At 37.4% G+C, this 22600-nt stretch overlaps 1 protein-coding gene and 1 non-coding gene across 3 annotated transcripts in view; both read right to left on the bottom strand.

The window, feature by feature from the left end:
* Positions 1-22600, bottom strand: part of BANK1 (B cell scaffold protein with ankyrin repeats 1) — a 321586-nt gene that overhangs the window by 5913 nt on the left and 293073 nt on the right. For both annotated transcript variants that reach the window (XM_086406760.1, XM_086406761.1), the window contains exons 11-13: positions 22496-22561; positions 7489-7667; positions 925-988 (exon numbers count right to left, since the gene is read on the bottom strand). In XM_086406760.1, coding sequence (XP_086262886.1) covers positions 925-988; positions 7489-7667; positions 22496-22561 — 309 coding nt within the window. The remainder of the gene's footprint in view (positions 1-924; positions 989-7488; positions 7668-22495; positions 22562-22600) is intronic.
* Positions 1616-1721, bottom strand: LOC147371037 (U6 spliceosomal RNA). Its single transcript, XR_015166319.1, has one exon. It is a non-coding gene; the product is annotated as a U6 spliceosomal RNA (small nuclear RNA).

Genomic DNA, 22600 nt, shown 5'->3' with positions numbered 1-22600 from the left:
GTAAATTAGTTTTGTGTTTGGGACCTTAAATATTTTAGAAAGCATATTTATGTTTTAGAAAACATTTCTAAGAGAGCTTAAAGAATTCTCTATGAAGAGATGGATAACAATCCAATAATATAAAAAGAAAATGAATTTTAGCATAGTGCATTTCAGCATGAAGTTCTATCTAAAAGTTATGCAGTATTATTGAGAATAGAAGAGAGGCTTTCAAACCTTACTGGTAGTTGTCAGTTTTTAATTATCTGTGCAGGGGAAGGGACTCGGGGATAGGGTGGTCAGAGAATGACAACATAATTTATTTTTAATTTTGGAATGTGTTGTTTATCTTTGGAGAAGATTTACCATCTTAATAATGTTTGGTTTGTGTTAACATTAAAATGAGTGCTTTTTCCCCCTGGGAGCAACTGCTAATTATTAGCAAGGGGAATCTGTGTTGAGAAGAAGCATGCTAGCTTCAGGGGAAGGCAACATGAGATTTACAATTTAAAATGATCCACATGTGGACAACTGTGAGAATTGACTATATTGAGAATATTCTACCTTATTAAAAAAAAGTGTGACTCTTTAACAATTTAATACCCTGTATTGAGACTTATACACACACACACAAAACTAAAGCAGAATTATCTTATTTGCAACTTATATGGAAATCAAAGGAAAGGAAGTAACTACCATTTACATTATGGGCCAGATAAGGTGAAAAGTATTTTATGTGTTAACTTGTACAACCACTCCCAGGTATATGTCTGATTATTCTTGTTTTGCAGACAAGGACCCTGAGTACCAAGGAGTAAGACATTCTCCAATTTAAGCAGCTGGGAAGTGACTGGATATAAATTTGAACTCAGGCCTGTTTTATTTCACCATTCTTGTTGTTTCCACTTCATTATTATTTTTGAAGAGCAGGCAAATTTTACTTACTGTAGACATTTTCTTCTTCTGGCCTTTTCCCAACAATGCAATCTCGTAGTTGGCGTAGTTTTTCCTTAATGAGGAGACAACCAGGAAGGAGAAGTCAAGGTTCACGAATTTGTCATGAATTGAGATGGAAACTTTAACTTCTACGGCCAGTAAGACCACTACAACTTAGTGCTAACGTGGCGCGTGCAGTATTCCAGCCACCATTCTTGCTACTTTGCACGTACTGTTTTACTTAATCCTCACAACTTCACGAGGTGGATAAAAAACATCATCATCTCCTTTTACCGATATGGAAACTGAGTTACAGAAGATTAAGTAACTTTCCTAAATCACACAGAGGTTGTAGAGTCAGGGTGGGAACCCAGAGCCCAATTCTTCTGGGAGCTTCTTTCCCAAACAAACACCTGGGGCATCTACACTGGCTATCGGTGCCTCAAAGCAGGAGGCCAGCATAACAATGGTTAGCTGCTGCCTGAGCCCATCTCCAGCCTCTGCAGGGTACATGCTTTCCTAACAGTTCCTTCTAAGAACCAGGGACTCAGGAACAAATGATACATAACTGGATTTCCATTTTTAACTCATTTGTGATCTTTCTTTGCTTTCCAAATGTTCTATACTGAACATCTATTACCTTTTTAACTGGAAGGTAAAACAAGCTAACGCTCAATACATCTGCTTTTATTTATTTTTTAAAAATATGGAATGCTTCATGAATTTGCATGTCATCTTGCACAGGGGCCGTGCTAATCTTCTCTGTATTGTTCTAATTTTAGTGTATGTCCTGCCAAAGGGAGCACCAATAAATGTACTTTTAGAAGAGAATTTAAGAGTAGCACTTTTCTTAAGGGCTGCCCTGCAAACCTAGAAACAACTTTTCCTAAAATAGAGTTGTGTTCATTGCCTTAAATATCCTCTCCTATGAGTGGAGCAAACATTCTTCTTTAGGGACTCAGTGATTGTGAGCGGGGAGCTAAAGGCAAGGTTTTTTTCAATCATCTCACCTTCAACTCCAGGGATTCTATTGGGGTCTTCATTATTCTAGAAACTCTTCTACTACCAACTCTATGTTTGTGCCATTTTCCTTCTTATTTTCCTGGGATAATACCTCTCTGTCAATAAGAATATAATTTCACAGCCGCCTCACAGATTCATCTTCGGGATTAAAATTAATATTTTTTGTAAACTACAAGAGTAAGATTGAAAAGTGTACGGGCAGTGTGTATTGGGAAAATAGGGAGAACATTCATTTTTTGATGTTTTGACTTTTGTCCCCAATGGCTCAGTGGGCAAAGACTCTGCCTGCAATTCAGGAGATGGAGGTTCGATCCTGGATCTGGAAGATCCCCTGGAGGAAGAAATGGCAACCCACTCCAGTATTCTTGCCTGGAGAATTCCACAGACAGAGGAGCCTGGTGGACTACAGTCCATAGGGTTGCAAAGAGTCAGACATGACTGAGTGACTAAGCAGACACGACTTTTGTTCAGGTCCTTAAGTTAAGGACTGATTGAAAAAACACAGGGAGAAATCTCTCTCACATTCATCTTGGCAATGATACTTGGATATGACTGAAAAAGCACAAGCAACAAAAGCAAAAATAAACAATTGGGACTGCATCAGACTAAAAAGCTTTTGCATAACAAAAGGGACAACCAACAAAATGAAAAGTCACCCTGTGGACTGAGGGAAAATATTTGCAAATCATATATATGATAAGGAGTTGATATTTGAAATAGATAAAGAATTCACAGAACTTAATGGCAAAAATGTCCCAAATAATCTGATTAAAAAATGGTCAGAAGAACTGAACAGACATTTCTCAAAGAAGACATAAAAATGGCCAACAGATAAATGAAAAAGTTCTCAACATCACTAATCTTCAGGGAAATGCAAATCAAACCCACAATAGGATCTTACCTCAGAACTGTTAGAATGATTATCATCAAAGGACAACAGGTAAGAGATGAGGTTATGGAGAAAAAAGAAGCCTTGAGCAGAGTTGGTGGAAATGTGAATCGGTGCAGCCATTATGGAAATCAGTATGGAGCTTCCTCAAAACATTAAAAATAGTACCAGCACATGATTCAGCATTCCTACTTCTGGGTATTTATCCAAAGGAAATAAAATCATGATCTCAACGAAACAGCTGCACTTCCACGTTCGTTGCATTAGCTGAGATATGGAAACCACCTAAGTGTCTAGGAGTGGATAAAGATCATATTATATATATGTCTGTATACATATATACACATGATGTAATACTATTCACCCATGAGAAAGAAGGAAATCCTACCATTTTTGGCAAAATGGATAGACTCTGAGGGCATTATGCCAAGTGAAATAAGTCAGATAGGCAAAGACAAATACTGTGTGATCATACTTATATGTGAACTCTTAAAAAAGCCAATTTATAGAAACAGAATTGAATGGTGGTTATCGGGGACTGAGGAGTGGAAGAAATTCAGAGATGCTGATGTTGGTCAAAGGGCAAGATGAAAAAGTTCTGGGAATCCAATGTACAGCAAGATGACTATTTAACAGTACTGTATTACATATATATTATATATAGCAATGTGAAAGTTGCTAAAAGAGTTAATATTGTATGTCCTTGTCACACAAAAATGTTAATTTTGTGACATGATGGAGGTGTTAGCTAATGCTATGGTGGTCATCATTTTACGGTATGTAAAATCAATCCACTGTAAACTTTACATTTAGACAATGTTCTAAGTCAATTATATCAGGAAGGTTGGGAAGGAAAGGGAAAAGAATAAATCCTCATACTCAGTCAGAGTCACAAACTTTGGGCTTTTATGGAAAGTAGTTTTAGGGTTTGTCCTTTCATCTACAGGTTACTTTTTGGTTTTGTTTTGCATAAGTGCTTACTGTATTCATGATTCCATTGTTCCTATGTATTAGATAAGCCACATCAGTCTTGAAGTAATTGAGTATTGTTGTGTTTAGTCCCTAAGTCATGTCTAACTCTTTGCAACTCCCTGGACTGTAGCACATTACGCTCTTCTATCCATGCGATTTCCCAGGCAAGAATACTTTCCCAGGCAAGGAGTGGGTTGCCATTTCCTTCTCCAGGGGATCCTTCTGACCCAGGGATTGAACTCAGTTCTCTTGCATTGGCAGGAGGATTCTTTACCACTGAGTCACATGGAAAGCCCCTTAGACCACCGTTAATTCTTTCTAAAACTATACTGAAAATAAATATACAAAAAATATCTTAATGATTCAGATAACCATGATGGTGTGATCACTTACCTAGAGCCAGACATCCTGGAATGTGAAGTCAAATGGGCCTTAGAAAACATCACTATGAACAAAGCTAGTGGAGGTGATAGTATTCCAGCTGAGCTATTTCAAATCCTAAAAGATGACACTGTTAAAGTGCTACACTCAATATGCCAGCAAATCTGGAAAACTCAGCAGTGGCCACAGGACTGGAAAAGGTCAGTGTTCATTCCAATCCCAAAGAAGGGCAATGCCAAAGAATGTTCAGCCTACTGCACAATTACACTCATTTCACATGCTAGTAAGGTCATGCTCAAAATCCTCCAAGCTATGCTTCAACAGTACATGAACCAGGAACTTCCAGATGTACAGGCTGGATTTAGAAAGGGCAGAGGAACCAGAGATCAAATTGCCAACATCCACTGGATCATAGAAAAATTAAGAGAGTTCCAGGAAAACATCTACTTCTGTTTTACAGACTAGGCTAAAGCCTTTAACTGTGTGAATCACAAAAAACTGTGGAAAATTCTTAAAGAGATGGGAATATCAGACCACCTTACCTACCTCCTGAGAAATCTGTATGCAGGTCAAGAAGTGACAGTTAAAACCAAACATGAAACAACAGATTGGTTCAAAATTGGGAAAGGAGTACATCAAGGCTGTATACTGTCACCCTGTTTATTTAACTTATATGCAGAGTACATCATGTGAAATACCAGGCTGGATGAAGCCCAAGCTGGAATCAAGACTGCCGGGAGAAATATCAGTAACCTCAGATATGCAGATGACACCACCCTTATGGCAGAAAGCGAAGAGGAACTAAAAAGCCTCTTGATGAAGGTGAAAGAGGGGAGTGAAAAAGCTGGTTTAAGACTGAACACTCAAAAAACTAAGATCATGGCATCTGGTCCCATCACTTCATGGCATATAGATAGGGAAACGATGGAAACAGTGAAAGCTTTATTTTCTTTGGCTCCAAAATCACTGAGGATGGTGATGGCTGCCATGAAATTAAAAAACACTTGATCCTTGGACGAAAAGCTGTGACAAACCTAGATAGTGTGTTAATAAGTAGAACATTACTTTGCAGACAAAGGCCCAAATAGTCAAAGCCATGATTTTTCCAGTAGTCTTGTATGGATGTGAGAGCTGGGCCTTAAAAAAGGCTGAGCACCAAAGAATTGATGCTTTTGGACTGTGGTATTGGAGAAGACTCTTGAGAGTCCCTTGGACTGCAAGGAAGTCAAACCAGTCAATCCTAAAGGAAATCAACCCTAAATATTAATTGGAAGGACAGATGCTGAAGCTTAAGCTCTAAATCTTTGGCCACCTGATGTAAAGAGTCCACTCATTGGAAAAGACCCTGATGCTGGGAAAGAAGGAGGAGAAGGGGACGACAGAGGATGAGATGGTTGGATGGCATCACCAACTCAATGGACATGAGTTTGAGCAAGCTCTTGGAGATGGTGAAGGACAAGGAAGCCGGGCATGCTGCAGTCCATGAGGTCGCAAAGAGTTGGACATGACTGAGTGACAGAGCAACAATAACTGAATATAAATACACAAATAAAATAGAAACAACTGAGGGTTTCATTAGGCAACTAGTGAAATCACTAACAAGAAGGTATTTAGATTGGATCATTTTAAATTGTAAACTTTATTACAGAAAGGTCTAAGGAGGATAAAGTACAATTGACTTATCTCAACCAAACTTATATAAACTTATTTTCTAGCATTGCCAGGAGAGTGATCTGCAGTTCGGTGCTTGGGCACACTTTACCCACTTCAGGATGAGGGATGCTTGATGGTGATGGCAACAGTGTGGACTGGGAAGCAATGCTGTAGTTCTGACCATGAACGACCATCATTACAGAACTCCACAATTAGCATTCTTAACATTTGTTTGGCAAAACAACTGCCCTTGCTTCACACTGCAAAAGCTTGACCAGGTCCAGCCACCAAACTGCAACAAGAGCTCATCCTGCAAGATGGGTGACTTCTAACAAGGTGTGTGACCACACATGTATTGGGGAAGTCCCCTTACCTAAACAATCTCCTATCTATATGCCATATCACTTGAATCACTATTCTGATTCATTTCTCTGTTGTTTAAAAAATGTCTTCTTAAGCACTGTTTTAAAGGAAAAATGATCCCTTGGGAAAGGTAGCATATTGCTGCTAAGTCACTTCAGTCGTGTCCGACTCTGTGCGACCCCATAGACGGCAGCCCACCAGGCTCCTCCAAGCCTGGGATTCTCCAGGCAAGAACACTGGAGTGGGTTGCCATTTCCTTCTCCAGTGCATGAAAGTGAAAAGTGAAAGTGAAAGTGAAGTCGCTCAGTTGTGGCCGACTCTTAGCGACCCCATGGACTGCAGCCTACTAGGCTCCTTCATCCATGGGATTTTCCAGGCAAGAGTACTGGAGTGGGGTGCCATTGCCTTCTCCAGGTAGCATATTAGGCTATTAATAATTATTGATATTTGGGCCTAACGTAGCTAATGAAATGGCTGCCTGAGAACTGGCTGCTGAGGTACTGGGGCTTTATATGAGGAGAAGAAAAAAAGTGGTGAAATACTTTGTGAGTGGTACAGCCTGTTGGATAGATAGAATACAGTCTTGAATCCCCTCACTGAGGACTGTCACAGGCTGTATATTATATTACATGTATAGTATATATTTTTTTCATTCTCCTCTTGGAACCACCTACTCCAATCCCCTTTCAGGATGTAAATTATTTTTATAGAAGACAGGCTTATCTGAATTTAATACTCTTGGCATAATTTCCCTGTAAATCTTGACTGATCTATATGCAAATCATGATATATATTTATATATGTATATATTTATACATATGCAAATTCTGATACATATCTATTTATTTTTCCAAAGGTAAAGGGGAATATAAAACATTAAATTTATTCAGGATTATTGTCTGATATGATTGTAATCATTTTCGTGTTCCCTTTAAGTCTGGTCTAAATAATACATTCTTCAGAATTCTAAGCACGTTAGTGTAAAGACGCTTCACCTTAATTTCAGCAATGAGATTCATAAAACATTCACTCTACTAAGGACAGCCTTATACGTTGATTAGATATTAGCTATGATACACTCAGTCTTAGCACTAATCTCATTAGTTGTTTGTAAACATGAAACCTGGATATTGCTAAACTTTTAATCGGTAATTTAAAGCCTCTTTTTGTGGTTAGTTAAAAATGAAAGAAAGAACAATTGCCTGTATTTTTTGTTAAGACTAAATATTTACAAAGAGGCTAGGACTCTGCACAGGAGGGAACGATCCACAGTAGAATGGGGTCTGTATTACCTGCTGAATTATCTCCAGGCCAGTCTTTCCCATCTGCCAGTGTTTAAACTTCTCCAGGGCTTCGTCCATAGAGAGTTTCCCATTCTTGACTTTCTCCTGCAGCAGGATGAGTTCCTCCTGCCCTGCAGCGAGGGAGTCCCTTATGGAGGAGAAGGTCTGACTCTCCATCCGACCTCTGTCTACAATATGAGAGAAGGGTGTTTTCATGAGAAGTGTTTTAATGACAACTAGAAAAAGAAAAAAAAAAAACACTTTAAAAAAATAAGCAGTTTGAGTTTCGCGTTCCAGCTAGTCTACAGGCAGTTACAGAACAAATCAGAACAAATTTTTTAATGCATTTCTAAAAATTGTCATGCCTCAGACCTAGAGTTACAGGTGAAAAGAACATGTCTCATCACTGAAAACATAAAAGGATGAAGAGAGAAAGAGCAACAACAAAAGTTTTGCACTGCACTGGTTGTGGGCAGTGCCAATTTCATGTTCCTTTGGGGGAATTACTTTTAATTATGCTTCCATGGTAGCTCAGCTGGTACAGAGTCTGCCGTCAGTGCAGGAGACCCTGGTTTGATTCCTGGACCAGGAAGATCCCCTGGAGAAGGGAATGGCAACCTACTCCAGTATTCTTGCCTAGAGAATTCCATGAGCAGAGGGTCCTGGTGGGCTACAGTCCATGGAGTCGCAAAGAGCTGGACACGACTGGGTGACTAAGCACAGCACAGCACAGCACACAGCACACATGTGCACAAAATACTTAGCATTGGCCTTGCCACATAGAAAGCTAAATAAAAGGTAATATTATTATTACTAATAAATATTTATGGAATAAACATAATCTCTCCAGCTTTGAGAAAAGAGATCTCAACCAACATCCAAATGTCACAAGAGGTTTAGGATCATTTGAAAATTTATTCCTGAAAGATTTTAAATAATTAATTTCTGGTTGTTTTGTAGTAGTGAACTGCTTCCTTTTCAAAAGTGTTTATTTTGAAGCATGCCATCTACCAGTTAAAGGAAATCAAACCTGAATATTCATTGTAAGGACTGGTGCTGAGGCTGAAGTTCTAATACTTCGAAGAGCCAACTCATTGGAAAAGCTCCTGATGCTGGGAAAGATTGAGGGCAGAAGGGGACGACAAAGGATGAGATGGTTGGATGGCATCACTGACTCGATGGACATGAGCAAACTCCAGGAAATAGTGGAGGACAGGGGAGCTGTCCAACAAGTTGTAAATAGTTAGACAAGGCTAAGCGACTGAACCCAATGACAATAACAAATGTATTAGTTGTCTGGCACAATGAGAACAGTAGGTGGCCTGATGTTTCACATGTGGCTACAAATACCACAGAGGACACTGGCCTGAGGCACACTGAGAGCAAGCTGCAGACCACACGTGAAGTCAGCATTCTATTTATTCCACACAGTGCTTCAAGCCATAAGTGAAGTGCATGCTTATAGGGACTCTCTACTCTCCTCATCTCTGTTACTCCCTCTAAGTCTTTGGATGACATCACCCTTGTATTCCCTGCCTGGCTGCAGAACTCATTTGAGTTTTGTACTTTCTCATTTACATATTTCTATTGTGTCCATACTTACTGCATAAGACACGGCAGCACACATCTTATGTGCTATCAAATCCAAATATGCCCAGAGTCTAGAAGGAGAGAAGAGGTAGTCCCACCAAGCTACAGGCAGGTTGGTGGTGAGTACGGTGGGTATGTCCCTGGAGAAACTGCTCATTACTGGGAACTCGTTTTCAAGAAAGAAGTAGATCACTATACTATAAATAAAATAAATTAAAAAAATTATGAACTATTTACAGTAAAATAGATATTCTTTGAGATTATCACTCTAAGGAAGTAACAGTAATTCTGCTGAAACTGATTAGGGCTGGTGAGAATAACTTCCTGCTGCTGATTAAGGACTGGAACCTGTAACTTGGTGCTCTCTCTGTGTACACAGCTCTCCCCTGCTAATGTACCTTGGTCTTACATAAAAGAGAGTGGCAAATTAAAAAAAAAAAAAATAAGTAGTTCATTTAGATTGTATCCAGACCAGATTGATGAATATTTGGGAAACAGGGAGGGCATTATTTCAAATTCTATAGTATTAAAGATTCATTGATAGGGTGGGTTAGTCTAGAAATGAGAAGTTCAAGTACTTGATAGCAGTTTTAAGTATTTGATGGGAACTTGAGCCGCGAGGCAGTCTTGGAATGGCCTCTCTTGTCTCTGTCAGTTTTGAGATCGCATCAGTGACTCTCGGAAAGGGGGCCACAGAGAGGGTTCCTTTCTGTAAAGATTCACAAGCACATAAAACTGCTCCATGGCCAATCATTCTGATTCCCATGGGAGCTTTCTTGGCTTATCTTCTGTCTTCAGAAGTCCTATTTCCCCAGGACTAACGAGGTACCAACAGATTCCATACTGTAAAGTTTTTCCTTCAGGGATGGTGGAGCCTGCAATCTCAGGGGAACTGGAGAAGCAAAAGTCAGCTAGCAGCCAAAAGCACACATAAGAATTGAGCTCTTGCTTCTTATACCACTTGCTTTTTATAGGCCTCCACGCTCCAATTCAATTCGTGAGATGCCCTCTGCAGCAGAATTCTATGTGCCGTTCCTGCCAGAGTGCGGAGGTTTAGCTTCGTCATTTAACAGTTATACCATTTAACTAGCACCTCACTTCTGTCATCCCTTTGCCTAAGTGTGAATCCATTTTTATCTCAAAAACCCGTGCAGCTGGATTTTCTGCTTTTATAGAAGTTATCTCAAGCCAAGTCTTCCCAGAAAATGGTCCCAGCTTCAGTTTCGCTACACGTGCGGGTTTAACTGAATCCAAAATATTGAATTCTTTTATTAACATTCATTTCAATTATCCTTTCATATTTCAAATGTTAGCTGCTAAAATATAAGCAAGATGACTTTTTTTTGAGGAGGCAGGGTTCAGTTTTGCATGGTTGTGCAGACAGAACAAAAGAACACAATTTTGGAGTGACAAAATTCTAGACAGATCGAGTCCTGAAAGTGAGCTGTACAACTAGACTAATTTTACATACATCTGCTTCTTCCTCTTTTTTTTCCACACTAAAAATATTAAAAACAACTGTCATGATAAATTACTATTAGGTATGACGAAGTTGCAAAGAAAAATGATTAGGCATTTTACCACCTTTCTTCCTAAGGGCAAACTAATCAAACCAAAACATGCAACCTATAATTTTTGATAGACTGCTTTACTGCATTTAGTTTATTGTTTTATGGGGATGTAAAGGTTTTTCCTTCCTCCTCAAGTTTATATTTATTATTAGTTTATTTTCATAAGAGTTAGTATGAGATAATAACATAATAGTATGAGTGTAACATAATTTTCATTGAAAAGCATTTGTCAGACTATTTGTACATATAGACAGACTCCTATTCTCTTATTGTTAAAGCTTCAAGACAAACTACAGTTTCTAAAGTTTTGTTCCTTTCAGATCAATTTTTCTTTACAAGATTTTCCATCTGATCAAGTTTTGGTCAAATAAACATCAAGGAATTCATCTGATGGACATATAAACCTAGAGATTAGGTAAGAAAACAAATTAAACTTTTCATAAAAATTCTTTCTATTACCAAGGGACTGGCTAGAAGAACATTTTTTCCTGAAAAATTGAAAGCAAACAACTTGACTGGTCAATGCCAAAGAATTTAAAATGTGAAGTATTTACTTAATAAGTATTACGTAGTCATTAAAATAATATCAATACTTTAAAAGATCACGTGCAACAAAGAGTGTGCTTATTATATAAGGACAAGTACAAAAGCAGGATGCAAAATTGTATATATGGTAAATGTATATCAATGTTGTACATATGTCAGTAAAAAAAAAGAACAAAAACTTCTAGCAATTAATCTAAACCATTCTTTCACAGTTAGGGGATTCACGCCAATGTAACACTAGATACTATAGCTTTGCATTGCATAAGTAGTAGACAACACACATGGGAAATGGTGATGCCCAAATCTCTTTTTTTTCTAAATGGTTACCTCATTTCAGCTCTTATTTATTTATCAGCTTTATAAATTTAAATGCATTGTTCAATGCATGATACTGGATGCTTGGGGCTAGTGCACTGGGATGGCCCAGAGGGATGGTAGGGGGAGGGAGGAGGGAGGAGGGTTCAGGATGGGGAACACATGTATACCTGTGGTGGATTCATTTTGATATTTGGCAAAACTAATACAATTTTGTAAAGTTTAAAAAAAAATGCATTATTCCAAACTGTTGTGTCTCTCCGCAAAGGAAAAAAAGTCCTTTCAAAATGACTGGGATTTCCTTAAATTTATAAATTATTTTAGGAACAATTTAGTCTATTTAATCTACACATGTGAGAAAATGGTATCCTGGCCCTATTTAGCGGGAACTTTTTGTTTTATAGTGAATATTTTTTTTTCTTTTATGATGTCTGCAAAGTAATATTGTTGCTATCGTTCAGTTGCTAAGTTGTGTCTAACTCTTCGTGACCCCATGGACTGCAGCAGGCCAGGCTCCCTGTCCTTCACTATCTCATAGAGTTTGCGCAAACTCATGTCCACCAAGTCAGTGATGATGGGATGATTCTTAAAATATGAAAATTCTGTTTTACTTGAGTTTGAAATAATGCAGTGACAAAACTTGTCCTGGGTAATCTTTTGAGTTAAAATTCATACAAACATTCCTTAGCTATTAGTTGTGTAGTATTTAAAAAATTCCATTCATCACTTTACATAATTTTTTTTATTAAGTTGACTTTGTTCTAGTAATATACTCTATTATTTAGAGTAATTTTAGGTTCACAGTCAAATTGAGTAGAAGGATCAGAGATCGACACCTACCTCCAGTCTCACGTATGTGTAGCCTCTGCCATTATCAACATCACCCACCAGAGTGGGATATTTGTTGCCACTGATAAACCTATACTGACACATCATTATCATCTGACATAATTCTGTTAATTAGCATTTCTCTTTGAAAAGTCATATATTTTTAGATACAAGAAAATAAAATAAACATTTCCTCTGATTCTATATACTGACATTTTCTCATGACTGGTTTTCTTATTGGTGTTTTCTCTTGGCTAGATTTGCCAGAGGATTTGCTAATTTACTCCTTTTAAAAATAAACTTTTAGATTTAGTCAACATTTCATATCTGTGAATTCCTCAAGCTCTATTAATTTTCAACTTTTACTAGATTTATTTCATTGGTTTTATTCCAGTTTTTCTTTTTCTTAGTGTCTGCTTCCTTTGCTTTCCTTTAATTGTTACTCACTAAAGATTTAGGGTATGACGTTGCCTCTGCTTAACATATTGAGATCAGAGAGTGGGTTGAATAGGTCATATTTTTAATGAATTTTAAAAAACTCATACAGCATATTATCAATTAAGGACCCTGAAAAGCATATATTTTATTAAGCACCAACTGACATTATCTTAATTTTTTCTTTTTTTTTTTTTTTTGCATTTTTACTATTTTATCAAAGATTCAAAGTATTTCTAACATGTCACTACTATTGAGGGTTTTGTCAGGTTCTTTTATTTTACCACATTTTATTTAAATACTATAATGTTTTAATATTTGCCTCATGAAAGATTGCTTTTATTTGGATGACATGCTTTTATTTGGATTTCAGAATTTAAATAAATGAAGTCATTTTCTTTGTCTAATACTTTTGCCTTGAATTATATTTTTTCTAAAGTTAAGACTGAAAATAATACCTTTGTTTCTGTTTCTGTAAGCAGTCATTACTGACCATAAATTTTCAACTTTTGTTTTCTTTAGTATATTTATGCAGTATATATTTTAAAAACAAGATGTAGTTTGATTTTGTCTTTTATCCAAATTTGAACCAACATCTGTTATAAAAGAAAATACATAGCATGGCATTTAGAACCAAGCAAGCACAGGTACAAATCTCAGCTCTGTCTTACCCCACCCCTGTAAACTTCAGTTTGTCTAATACCGTTACTTACAGGGTTGTTGCAAAGGTTAATAATTATTTACACTTAATTCCATGTTTTACTGAATTCATTATTCACCACAAATTCTTTAACACTATAACTTTTATTCAAGCTTTTAATTTTACTGTCATTCCTTTACTTAGAAGATATTTTGGGGAATACTTTGATGATGACATAGAAACGCTATCTTTTTTAAAAATCTTGGATATCCAAAAAATATATTTATTTTCTTCTTATATGAACAAACTAAACAACTAACAATCTAATTAGCAAACTAAAAATCTAATCAGCAAGCTAACAAACTAATTAGCAAACTAAATATAAACTTCTTAGGTTGTGATCTTTTCCCAATAAATCATGTAGTCCATTATGTCAAATTCTTGTTACACCATTCTCTAAGTTTTAAAACTGACTTTTATTTTTAAAACAGAAAATCTAAGTTAAGATATTTCACCATTATTTTGGGATTGTTTCTTCATCTGTACAGTCAGAGCTATGGTTTTCCCAGCGACAGTTGGACCACAAAGAAGGCTGAGTACCTGACCGCTGAAGAATTTATGCTTTTTAATTGTGGTATTGGAGAAGACTCTAGAGAGTCCCTTGGACTTCAAGGAGATCAAACCAGTCAATTCTAAAGGAAATCAACCCTGAGTATTCACTGGAAGGACTGATGATGAAGCTAAAATTCTTTGGCCGCCTGATGGGAAGAGCCAACTCATTGGAAAAGACCCTGATTCTGGACAGGAGGAGAAGAGAGCGGCAGATGATAAGATGGGTGGATGGCATCACTGATTCAATGGACATGAGTTTGAGCAAATTCTGTGACATAGTGAAGGACAGGAAAGCCTGGTGTGCTGCAGTTCATGGGATTGTAACAAGTCGGACACGTCTTAGTGACTGAACAACAACAATCTAGCACTGATCCTGAAAGCTGAATAGTTTAGCTTAATTTAATAAATGAAAATTCAAAATAACTCATACTTCTTTTCAGTTATCTTCTAAAAAATTAAAATATTTGTAAAATGTTTCAGACTTAGACAGTTACCAGTCATTAGTTGAGGTGATCTCATTTTGTGTGTGGGGGGCATGCATGAATATTTCACATTGTTTTTCTTCTGATAGCTTGATGGTTCTTGGGAAGATACAACCTCATTCATTAAATAAATCATTTATCAAAGTATAATTAAACTGAGTCTTCATGATGAATTCTTTCTTTCCTTTGACATGGGTTTTGAAGTTGTTATTTACATATCCTCTTCTTCATAAAATCTTGTTCAACAAGAGACTTGGTGGTTGTTTATCCTTTGTTTCCATTCCTTGTGTTCAGATCAAATTTTGTTTTCTGCTTCAGGACTACACAGGACTTTGGCAGGTGCAATTCACAACTCAAAATCCCAGGGCTTAGTGGTTTTGTCTAGTGTAACTTTGTTACGTACCGGGGAGCGTGATTCTTTGGCACTATGTTCTCATAGGTCTACAAGCAACTGACTTCCTGAACAAACAGTGGTTCTTGCCCATCCCATCCTTCCATCACACAGCTTTCTTTATTGCAGGATCTCAGCCTGCTTTCTACTTAAGAGAACTACTTTTTCCGTATGTGTATGGAAAGACCAGAGCTGGAGAGGGGAGAACTTTCAAAAACTAGCACTTGTGATACCGGGAAAGATTGAAGGCAAAAGGGAAAGGGGGTGACAGAGGATGAGATGGTTAGATAGTATCACTGACTCAGTGGACATGAATTTGAGCAAATTTCAGATTGTGAAGGACAGGTGAGCCTGACATGCTGCAGTCCATGGGCTGCATATGGACTCACAGAGAGACACGACTTAGTGAATGAACAACAACAACAAATCGGGTGATAACTGGGGGTCAGCAGGTGAACTACTCATTTTATTTGTTTCAATCTCCTTTGTTCAACCTTAAAATTAACTGGAATTAGTATCTTTTTTTTTTTTTTACTATTAGCATTTTTTTTGTCACTATTAGCTTTTTTTAAGTCTTTGTTTCTATTGTTATTAAGAATTCCATCATTTTGATGCCTTTCCTTCAGAAGCATTTCTGAAAGGCCACTGTGGGCTGTTGACACATCACCATTTAGATAAGACCCCAGCTATTACACAAGTTTTTCCAGGTATGACTTTAACCAAAACAAATCTTCCATAAACAACACGACAAATAGAAATGTACATTATACTGAAAAAGAGAATTGAAGCCATTATTCTTCTGTAGAGTACACATGACCACATTTTGATAATTTTTCCCCTTTTCTTTTTAATATATCAAGTATTGGCAAAAGCAACCTGATGAAAATACCTCAGGGACCAGTATTCTCTTTTTCCCACATACGGGTAATACCATCTGCATTTCCCTAGGTCTCCTACTTACAGAAAATTCTATTATTTAAGATTCATCAAACTGGTATGGCACTGGGAACTTAGAGAGCTCATATAAGGTGCATTCCCCGACTATATCTTTCCCAAGAGCATGCACACTCCTTGAAAAGACCAGCCAATAACGATTTTTCAGTCTGCGTTGAAGAATTAGTGGGTAGAGATTATATTACAAGTTGCAAACTCCAAAGCTTACAGGTGCCAGATAGAATTATTGAGCAGAGAAGATTTAGTGCCTGCTTGTTAAACACATCAGAATAGTCTTCATTATCAATATTTTTTCTTTTAGGTTTTTGTTGATAGCATGATTCTCATGATATATCTTTATTTTCCCAGTTCTGTCAGAATTATGAGTTTAGAGAAATGTGTCTCAAGTATAAGAAAACAATATGGAAAGCATGATGATAAATGAGAATATCAAAAGTCATTTGTGGCAAACGATATAGTAATACAATAGGGAGTGGTTGGAGATTTGAATTTTTACATGAGACAGATTAAAACATGGTTTAAACATGGCAAAAATTGAAAGGTTTAAACATTAAAAAATGTTGAAATTACATTGTGCACATTATTTTTTAAATATAATACATTTAGAGGCCAGGTTTGACCACAATATGGCCTGAGAAATAGTTCCTTTTGGTTAGATTTTGGTTTTTTTGTGTGTTGGTGTGAGGTGATTATTATTATAGCACATGGCTGTTCTCATGTGTTCCACTTGCTGTCCATGTCTAAAGTAGGACATAGGCAATCAAATTCTAGAAGCCCTACAAATAATTCGTATGCTCACCTAGGACTGAGAGTTACTTGGATAGGCAGCTGGTTAGGGTGGATGTGATCCTCCTCCCTCCTCCCTACTACCCCAATCCCTCAAAAATACGGTTTGCCTTCCAAGCATGACAGCAACAACACACGCTTGAGGGATTATTATTATTTCACTGTGTGACTGGACATATCTGTGGCCATGACCAGAGGGGCAGTTAAGGATGCTAAGAACGCTAAACCTCCTCAATTGCCAGGCATCATCTTTGAGGTCCGACTATGCTAATAAAATGGGATGATTCTGGTGAAGATAGAAAAAGGCCCCTTGGTACAGCCCATGAAAAAAGATATAATGGGGAAAAAAGTTGTAATAGGTCTGGGAGACATGAACAATCTTTACCCCAGACTATTATATTATTTTGTGAGGCAGGAAAAATAAACCAGATATTTCCATGTCCCTGAAGCTCTTATGTTCCTCCAGCACCCTCTGACTTGATCAAGTTCACCTGCTAGTCTTCTAATCACTAATTACGTTTTATAGAAACTTCATTATTTGGCAAGTGTCTAATGAATGCAAGCATTCTTGTCACTTGGAAGGAGTCATCCCATATTATAGATTTAATAGATTGGAGTTGAGGGTTAGAAGTCAGTCCTCCATGAGCTTAGTTAATAAGACTCAGACATCAAAACTGTGATTGATTCCAAACTCACTGCCAAAATTCAGTTCTCTGGTTAGCCACGTTGAGGAACAAACTCTTGACCACTCTATGGTGCTCAATTTTGGGAAGTGGGTGGTAGCAGCATATTCTGGGGACAACGCTCTGGTATTGATTTAAAATTTTTCTAATTTTAAAAGTAATTTGGAAAAACTGACTTTAAAACTGAATTTTGATGGAAACTTCTAACCTGTGATCCAAAGTCCTCAGCATTTTTCTTATTTTTTTTTTTTCAAAATGTGAAAACTGAGTTGAAGAAATCTGTTTAGTTTCCATGGAAATGGTGCCAATTAATTTTTTTCCTTTTCCTCAGGAAAATTCCTTGACTTAGCAACAATGAAACTTCCTGGCAATCCCTTGGCAGTCTTCAACACAGGGGCATCTGAAATGTCTGTACTTACAATGGAAAAATAGTTGGCTCTCATAATTCCTTTCCTTTCAGTAAAAAAATAATATATACTGAAATAATTGAATAATTTCCTTAACCTTTAGAGAACCTGTCTAGTCCCTTTAAAAAATCTTGACTCTGACAAACACTTCACACAAGGGTCTTTTTGTTTTTGTTGTTCTCTACCGAATAGTTTATCATTGGTGAAGTATGTATTACTTTTCCTATTATACCATGAAATCCCAGGATATTTGAAGAGTATTCATTAATTTAGGCATAAGCTGTTTTGATTGCTAAGTATGACCTATGGTCTGGATGGTCATAAATATCTGAAAAGGTTTAGAGAAGAATGGTTGGACAGAGTAAGCCCATTAGGTATTTGATTTTTAAAAAATTTTCTTTCCAATTGTTCTTTTTTAAAAAAATCTTTATTTAATGTGTTACGATAGTGTGCCTGTTTTATGTTTTTGTTTCTTGGTGGAGAGGCATGTGCAATCCTAGCTTCCCCACCAGGGATCAAACTTGCACCCCCTACATTGAAAGGTGAAGTCTCAACCACTGGACGGCCAGGGAAATCCCCCTTCCCAATTATTCTTGTTTTTTTCTCTAGATTCTGATTTCAGATTGCAGTCATCAGGAAGGCTTTGCTTTTTTCTTTACATTTTGTAAGATTTAATGTTCCTCTATCCTTGAAAACAGAACAATATTCTTTTCCATTCTGCTGAATTACGGATGTCCACAGTTAAAGGAACCAAGAAATGAACTCCTTTAAGTTGACTAATCAAAAATATCATCAATAATTGGATTGAAATATCTAGACAGAAAAGTTCACACAAAAATTCAATTAAAATTTTCAGTATCCTAATCCCCAAGAATTAAAAAATAAATCAAGTTTTCATTGATCTTGAGGAAGCAAATTAAGTAACAAGACATGGACAGATGTTAACCCAATAAAATATATTATAATTTAGGTTCTTGTTTACTTTCATCATTCCCTCTGCCCCCTTTCTTCTGAGTAAACAAGGGATTACTCTTCTATACTTATGGTAGAATAATAATAGATTTCATACAGGCTTCCAAAACATCAGCAGCCTTTCCTTATATTGCTCTCTGTGGGACAGCCAGAGGATAATACATCAGGCATTCTGAGATCCCTTCCTTACACTTGCCACTTGTTACCTTCTTCCATCTCCTGTGGCCTTCTTCACATCATCCCCTTAATTCTAACATGATTTAATTAAAGTATGATAATTGAATAATTTGCTAAAAATGCTTCATGGGAACTTTCTCCCAAAGAGCTCAAAGCATCCCCTCTCTTTATTCTTTCCAGAGTTCTATGAGATGTGTGGAGGAGTCCAGATAGGAATAATCTTCTCTATTTTAATTCTTCAATAACTGTTTGATCCAAGCTGTACAATGGTCTCACATGGAGTTCTGCAACTATTTCTTAAGAGAGCTAAAGGCACAGTGGGAGGATAACAGTAGACTTAAAAAGATATTTCTTTCCCTTCAAAATAAGAAATCATTAGATATAAAAAACTGCCCAGTAAGGAGTTTTTTGCATATGAATTTATAAGCAGTATATCCAAGTGATTTGTGGGAGACTGGAAGTTCAGGCTCATCATGTGCTGCATTCAAATACCATGTATTTGTTGCAAGAACGATATAAGCACAATGTTGCTGTCATGAGAAAAGCCACTTGACGTGATGGGTGAAGATTATTCATTTAAGGACACACCTTTCTTTGGAGGATGATCCAGGGCATCCCAGGACCAAGTCCATTGAGGTTATGTATTCAACAGGTCGACAAGTTGGTGCAACCAGTACCTCGCCATTTACATAATGGAACAAAAAGAGACTATGGAAGTGGTTAGTGGCTGCTGGTAAAATAACTTCCAGCTTTAAGGTCTCTTTCAGTGATTTACAGGTAACAATTTTAAGGTAACATTACTTGGAGGCCTTACAAATAGCTGAGAAAAGAGAAGCTAAAGGCAAAAGAGAAAAGGAAAGATATACCCATTTGAATGCAGAGTTCCAAAGAATAGCAAGGAGAGATAAGAAAGCCTTCCTCAGTGATCAATGCAAAGAAATAGAGGAAAACAATAGAAAGGGAAAGACGAGAGATCTCTTCAAGAAAATCAGAGATACCAAGGGAACATTTCGTGCAAAGATGGGCTCAGTAAGGGACAGAAATGGTATGGACCTAACAGAAGCAGAAGATATTAAGAAGAGATGGCAAGGATACATAGAAGAACTGAACAGAAAAGATCTTCATGACCCAGATAACCACAACTGTGTGATCACTCACCTAGAGCCAGACATCCTGGAATGTGAAGTCAAGTGGGCCTTAGGAAGCATCACTACAAACAAAGCTAGTGGAGGTGATGGAATTCCATTTGAGCTATTTCAAATCCTGAAAGATGATGCTGTGAAAGTGCTGCACTCAATATGCCAACAAATTTGGAAAACTCAGCAGTGGCCACAGGAATGGAAAAGGTCAGTTTGCATTCCAATCCCAAAGAACGGCAATACCAAAGAATGTTCAAACTATTACACAATTGCACTCATCTCACACGCTAGTAAAGTAATGCTCAAAATCCACCAAGCCAGGCTTCAGCAATATGTGAACTGTGAACTTCCAGATGTTCAAGCTGGATTTAGACAAGGCAGAGGAACCAGAGATCAAATTGCCAACATACGTTGGATCATCAAAAAAGCAAGAGAGTTCCAGAAAAACACCTATTTCTGCTTTATTAACTATGCCAAAGCCTTTGACTGTGTGGATCCCAACAGACTGTGGGAAATTCTGAAAGAGATGGGAATACCAGACCACCTGACCTGCCTCCTGAGAAATCTGTACTCAGGTCAAGAAGCAACAGTAAGAACTGGACATGGAACAACAGACTGGTTCCAAATTGGGAAAGGAGTGCATCAAGTCTGTATATTGTCACCCTGCTTATTTAACATATATGCAGAGTACATCATGAGAAATGCGAGGGTGGAAGAAGGACAAGCCGGAATCAAGATTGCCAGGAGAAATATCAATAACCTCAGATATGCAGATGACACCACCCTTATGGCAGAAAGCAAAGAGGAACTGAAGAGCCTCTTGATGAAAGTGAAAGAGGAGAGTGAAAAAGTTGGCTTAAAGCTCAACATTCAGAAAAGTAAGATCATGGCATCTGGTCCCATCACTTCATGGCAAATAGATGGGGAAACCATGGAAACAGTGACAGACTTTATTTTCTTGGGCTCCAGAATCACTGCAGATAGTGACTGCAGCCATGAAATTAAAAGATGTTTGCTCCTTGGAAGAAAAGCTATGACCAACCTAGACAGCATATTAAAAAGGAGAGACATTATTTTACTAACAAAGGTCCATCTAGTGAAAGCTATGGTTTTTCCAGTAGTCATGTATGGATGTGAGAGTTGGACTATAAAGAAAGCTGATGCTTTTGAGCTGTGGTGTTGGAGAAGACTCTTGAGAGTCCCTTGGACTGCAAAGAAATCCAACCATTCAATCCTAAAGGAATCCTAAAGGAAATCAGAAATTCATTGGAAGGACTGTTGCTGAAGCTGAAGCTCCAATACTTAGGCCACCTGACGCCAAGAACTGACTCACTGGAAAAGAACCTGATGCTGGGAAAGACTGAGGGCAAGAGGAGAAGGGGATGAGGGAGGATGAGATGGTTGGATGGCGTCACCTACTCAATGGACAAGTTTGAATAAGCTCTGGGAGTTGGTGATGGACAGGGAAGCCTGGTGTGCTGTGTTCCATGGGGTCACAAAGAGACATGACTGAGTGACTGAACTGAATGACTTTGGAGGGACGTTATTTCAGAAGTGGGTTGAGGTTAAAAGCATCAGTACGTGTTCTTTGATTATCAAGCCATCCAGCACTACCTCCATTTCTGCCACCTTTTATATTCTGCATTTCTGAATCTTAACCAATGCCTTATTATCAGAAAAATATTATTATAAATCACCTGCTAGAGTCTCTCTTTTCAATAGGAACCAAGTGTATCAGAAAAGACTGGAAGCAGCCATCTCCTATGGAACCAGAGAAAAACATTACTCCTGTGTGAGATGCCTCAGTAGCTACAATGTTTATTTCTTCTCTGCATTAGAAATAAGTATTTAGGAGGGAGGAGGGTTCAGGATGGGGAACACATGTATACCTGTGGCGGATTCATTTTGATATTTGGCAAAACTAATACAATTATGTAAAGTTTAAAAATAAAATAAAATTAAACAAAACAAAACAAAACAACAAAAAAGAAGAACATAAAGAACAAAAAACGTGGGATTCAGTGCCTAAGGCAAGAGAACTGTGAGAAAAGGGTACAATCTTTGCCTGGAGTTCAACGCAGAGCACAGAAAACCCATGCTGGTCTCCTCTGGGGAATCAGTCATCTGCCCCTCCTACCAAGTTAAGTTCTAGAGACTTCTCTCTCAAGGTCTGTGAGAATTTGTCTTACTTGACCCTCCTAGAGCTGTGATAACAAACAACATCATCAACATCACCACAAATATCCTCATAAGGCCTTTGTTAATTTCTTTCCTTTTGTTAATTAAAATAATTTGCTTTTATTAACTAAAAGAATTATCTTGCAATCATCTTTTTATGGAAAAGTTACTTTGGGTAAGACAGTGACTTAAGAGTAAAATTAATCAAGTACACAGCTATTTACTTCTATCTCAGGAGACTTTAGTCAGTATTCATAAAACTTCTTTAACTCTTAAAGATTATTTTAAAAGCTGAAGTTCATATCAATACCTTGTTTCTTAGGACCGTGCAACTTGTCACCATCAGATTGTCTTCTGGCAGCTTTTTGTTGAAACACTGTAAAAAACAGAACACATATTTATTGAACAGAAACAT

The sequence above is a fragment of the Bos grunniens genome, chromosome 6 (genome assembly GCF_055505025.1).
Source record: "Bos grunniens cultivar Pamir isolate PY7600 chromosome 6, Bosgru_T2T1.0, whole genome shotgun sequence".
Taxonomy (NCBI): domain Eukaryota; kingdom Metazoa; phylum Chordata; class Mammalia; order Artiodactyla; family Bovidae; genus Bos; species Bos grunniens.
Note: the sequence above shows the minus strand (reverse complement) of the source record. Positions and strands in the feature narration are given on the sequence as shown.